Genomic DNA, 4,501 nt, shown 5'->3' on the forward strand with positions numbered 1-4,501 from the left:
TTGAGTTTTCAAATGACTTTTAGGCTGTAATTCTTACAGGATTTTATTATGGTTTGATCTCCATTGTCCTTCACAAGTGTCATATACTAAAGGCTTGGTCCCAGCTGATGGCACTACTTCTAGGAGGTGGACAATGTAGAATGTAGGGCCTAGTTGAAGGAAGTGAAGTCATTGGGTTTGTGCCCTTGAAGATTATACTTGGACTCAACTCCAAACCATCCCTTTCTGTCTCTTTCCTGGCAGCCATGAAGTGAGCAGTTGGTTCTACTACATTCTCTTTGCCATGATATTCTGTCTTACCACAAGCCCCAAACAACAGATCCAAGCCACCATGGGCTGAAACCAGGCAGAAACAAATCTTTTCTCCTTTTAAGGTGATTTTTCTCAGAAAATCTGATTAATATAGATTCTAAAGAATCACTTCAGAATTAGGAGAGGGGTGAAAGTAAAAGAATAGAAAAAGCTAATCAAATAAATTTTTAATCCCCAATTTTTCATCTGTAATAATAGTTTTAACATTCTGGTATTTCTGCTACAGTATAGAATCAATAAAGATTCTTTCAGGGCTGGGGATGTGGCTCAAGCAGTAGCATGCTGGCCTGGCATGCACAGTGTACTTGGTTCAATCCTCAGCACCACATACAAATAAAATAAAAATATTGTGTCCACCGTAAACTAAAAAAAAAATATTAAATCTCTCTCTCTCTCTCTCTCTCTCTTAAAAAATTTCAAAAAGAGTCTTTTACATTTAGATTTGATGAGGACATACATAGCATGTGTGCTTGCTCTCTCTCATGCTCTTTCCTCCACTCTCTGTCTCTCTCCCTGTGCACACACACACTCACACATTGCTTGCTTCAACCTTGGGGAGTAACAGCTGTGTCTCTGCACCACACCTTCCACGGTGGTGCCACTCTCAACCCCTGAGGGGAGAGAAGGGTGTGACTGCAGGGTGGACCGCCTGTCCCAAAAATCCTGTGAGACTCCAGGCCCAGAGGGCAGAGGCAGAAGCAACAGGGTTAGATCAGAGTCCCTGAGCCTTCCCATTGTCCAAGTCCACTCTGGCCTAAAGGATACTAAAGATTGGCAGCTGCCAGGTGCAAGGGATGTGTCAGAATTGATTTGAGGAGGGGCCTAGAAGAACACTGCTCAGCCCCAGGAGGAGGTTTCTCTTATTCTGTGCCCTTGCCCTTGTCTGGGACCATTCTCTTTGGACTGCATCAGGGCCACAGTGTGCATGCCCTGGAGGGAAAGGGAGGGCAGGCCAGAAAAGCAGCCCAGGTGTGAGAGAGTGGCAAATGGGTTAAAATCCTAGTGCAGGCTCTCAAAGGCTCAGGGTCCTTCATTTCTTTGGGCTCTAGGATTTAATGCTGTCCCTGCCAAGTACCCAGGTTGTGCCAGTAGGGCAGAGAATTGCCACAGCCACCTCCAACAAAGCATTTTTGGGTTTCCATGCCTGTGGGGCTCCTCTACTTCCAGTGACTATGAGAGCAGATGAGATTTGGGAAAGAAATAGTGCCTTAAACTAAGTCAAACTGCAAATGTGTTCCATTTTAAGGAAATGGGAAGGAAGAAGCAGGGCTGCTGCCAGAGGCCTCTGCACTGGAGCCATGTGAAAGAGCAGGGGCAACATCCATCTGGGTTCACAGGTGCAGGGTAAGAGTCTGCGCAGACACTTTGTGTCCTAGGGGAGGTGGCAGGAGTATCTTCAGGGCAGCTTGGGGTGGCTGGATAAACCGAGATCAGTCTGGGAGGCCAGGAGCCCATCTTCTGGCATCACCCTCCACAGCCTTGTTAGCCAGATATCCTTTTGGAATCCTTGAAGCTGTCTTAGGACAGGACATCTGCTGATGAGGGTTTGTTTGTCCTGATTCTGTGTTGCCCCCTGTGAGTGGCCTCCTGTGCCTGAATGTCAGCTTCCAAACACTTGGGGTCACTGGGCTGTGGGGATTTCCTGGTTGCTGGGCCAGTGACCTGGTTGTAGAGCAGAGGGTATATCACTACCCTGGGATGCTCAGGCCTTCTTTCTGCACATGAAGCCTGGGTTGGACAACCAGGAGGGGATCCTACAACCACCTCTATCCCCTACCTCCCACAGAGGGAGCTGCCAGGCCTCCCACAGTCTTCCTTGTTGGGATTCAGGAGTGGGCCACCTGTTAAGTTTTGAGGCTGTGGAGGTAGGCAGCAGGTGTCTTCCATAGTTAGGGACTCTGTTCCATGCTTTCCTAAGGAGGGCCTGATTCAGCTGCATGTCCTCTGTGGGTTCCTGGGCCCTCTTTGGGGGTGGATGTTATGCAACAGTTTCCCAAGTGGAGAAGAGCCAAGATGAGGTTTTGCATTTCTGCTAAAGAGGAGAAGCTGATTGCTTCTCCTGGACAGTTGCAGGTGACAGGTCATTGAGTAATATGTATCCCCCTTCATATTTGGGGATAGGCCCTTTGTCCCTAAGGTAATGCTGAGGTGGGTGAAGCTGTTCTAGTGCAGCAGACATGGTCAGGATAACCAGTATATCTTATGTTGGACACTATTGGTTGGAGGAGCCATAATTCCAACCTTGGAATGTTCCTGCTTTGGTTTCTGAAACAGTTGTCAAGGCCACTTGGCACACATTGACTCTTATCCTGGATCCTGCAGAAGTTGCTATGTGTAACATGGAGTCACTTTGAGTAACCCATGGTAGACTGAATCTTGGCTAGTCACCACCTGTGGCAAGTGACAGAACTGCCACCTACATAGAGGAGACAAGTCAAGTCCGGTGTTTCTTTGGCCCTGTACCATGTTGATTTCACACTCTGAGCACAGCCAGGCTGATGGTGTCTGAAGAAGACAGCCAATGAAAGATAGAAAACCAACATTGTGTCTGTCTTTGGACACTGTGTCAATGAGACTCTGGCTGTTTGTTTATGATTGATTGATTGATTTCTTTTCTCCTTTCTTTGTGAGACACCTCAGAACTTGGGCAAAACTGCTGGGCCTTATTAGGACCCCAGAAAAATGTTTTGACTGGAAGTCGAGGTTCCCTGATGAGTGATTTCTCTCTCCCATCTCTCTGGGTTGCTGTAGGTCCTTCTCACTCCCCCTACCATGGATATGCATCTCTTTGACTACACAGAGCCAAGAAACTTCTCTGACATTAACTGGCCATGCAACAGCAGCAACTGCATCCTGATTGATACAGTGCACTGCCCAACCATGCCCCACAAAAGCATCCTACTCTACACACTTTTCTTCATTTACATTTTCATCTTCGTGATCGGCATGATTGCCAACTCTGTGGTGGTCTGGGTGAACATCCAGGCCAAGAACACAGGCTATGACACCCACTGCTACATCTTGAAACTTGCCATCATGGACCTGTGGGTGGTCATCACCATCCCCGTCTGGGTGGTCAGCCTGGTGCAGGACAACCAGTGGCAAATGGGTGAGCTAACCTGCAAGGTCACGCACCTCACCTTCTCTGTCAACCTTGTTGGCAGCATCTTCTTCCTCACATGCATGAGCATCGACTGCTACCTCTTCATCATCTACTTCACCAGCACTTCCAGCCGCAGGAAGAAGATGGTGTGCCACATCGTGTGCGTTCTGGTGTGGCTGCTGGCCTTGTGCTTGTCTCTGCCCAACACCTACTACCTGAAGACTGTGGTGTCTGCTTCCAACAACGAGACCTACTGCTGGTCGTTCTACCCTGAGCACAGCATCAAGGAGTGGCTGATCGGCATGGAGCTTGTCTCTGTTGTCTTGGGCTTCATTGTCCCCTTCTCCATCATCACTGTCTTCTACTGCCTACTCTCCAGGGCCATCTCAGCCTCTGGTGATCAGGAGAATCAGAGTATCCGGAAGGTCATCTTTTCCTATGTGGTGGTCTTCCTTGTGTGCTGGCTCCCCTATCATGTGGCAGTGCTGCTGGACATCTTCTCCATCCTGCACAACCTCCCCTTCACCTGCCAGCTGGAGAACACGCTCCTCACAGCACTACATGTCACACAGAGCCTGTCCCTGGTGCACTGCTGCATCAATCCTGTGCTCTACAGCTTCATCAACCACAAGTACAGGTACAAGCTGATGAAGGCCTTCACTTTTCAGTATTCTGCCCAAATAGGCCTCACCCAGCTCACCAACACCTCCAGAGTGTCAGAGACAGAGTACTTGGTGCTGGAGCAAAACTCCAAATGACCTGCTGTGCAGAGGCCACGTCATGGAGCTTGTGAACATGGCTTATGGTCTTCATAAGAGAGCAAGGGAGCTTTGGGTCTTGATGCCCAAGTGACATGAAGAGGAGAAGGCGTCATAGAGTAAGATGTCACATTGTGCATCTTACTCTCTATCCAGTGCTGTCTGTCAAAGTCAGCTTCAGGAAACACTTGACTGGACATCTATACAACAGAACCTTCTGCTCTTCCTGAAATTTTTATATGTTGAATTATATTTAAGTCTTCATTTTCTCACTATTGGCATACTGCATAAAAAGTATTGGAAAGTTAAATGTATTTTAAATATTGCA

At 48.0% G+C, this 4,501-nt stretch overlaps 1 protein-coding gene across 1 annotated transcript; it reads left to right on the forward strand.

The window, feature by feature from the left end:
• The first annotated feature begins 3,068 nt into the window (after nt 1–3,068).
• Nucleotides 3,069–4,270, forward strand: LOC144373162 (atypical chemokine receptor 3-like). The gene has a single exon (XM_078036275.1). The coding sequence runs from the start codon at nt 3,085–3,087 to the stop codon at nt 4,171–4,173; it is 1,089 nt and encodes a 362-aa protein (XP_077892401.1). The 5' UTR covers nt 3,069–3,084; the 3' UTR covers nt 4,174–4,270.
• The last annotated feature ends 231 nt before the right edge of the window (nt 4,271–4,501 follow it).

The sequence above is a fragment of the Ictidomys tridecemlineatus genome, unplaced genomic scaffold (assembly GCF_052094955.1).
Source record: "Ictidomys tridecemlineatus isolate mIctTri1 unplaced genomic scaffold, mIctTri1.hap1 Scaffold_277, whole genome shotgun sequence".
Taxonomy (NCBI): domain Eukaryota; kingdom Metazoa; phylum Chordata; class Mammalia; order Rodentia; family Sciuridae; genus Ictidomys; species Ictidomys tridecemlineatus.

What these genes read in the sequence shown, in the direction of transcription:
- LOC144373162 (XM_078036275.1), top strand. Translation starts at nt 3,085, where the DNA reads ATGGATATGCATCTCTTTGACTACACAGAGCCAAGAAACTTCTCTGAC.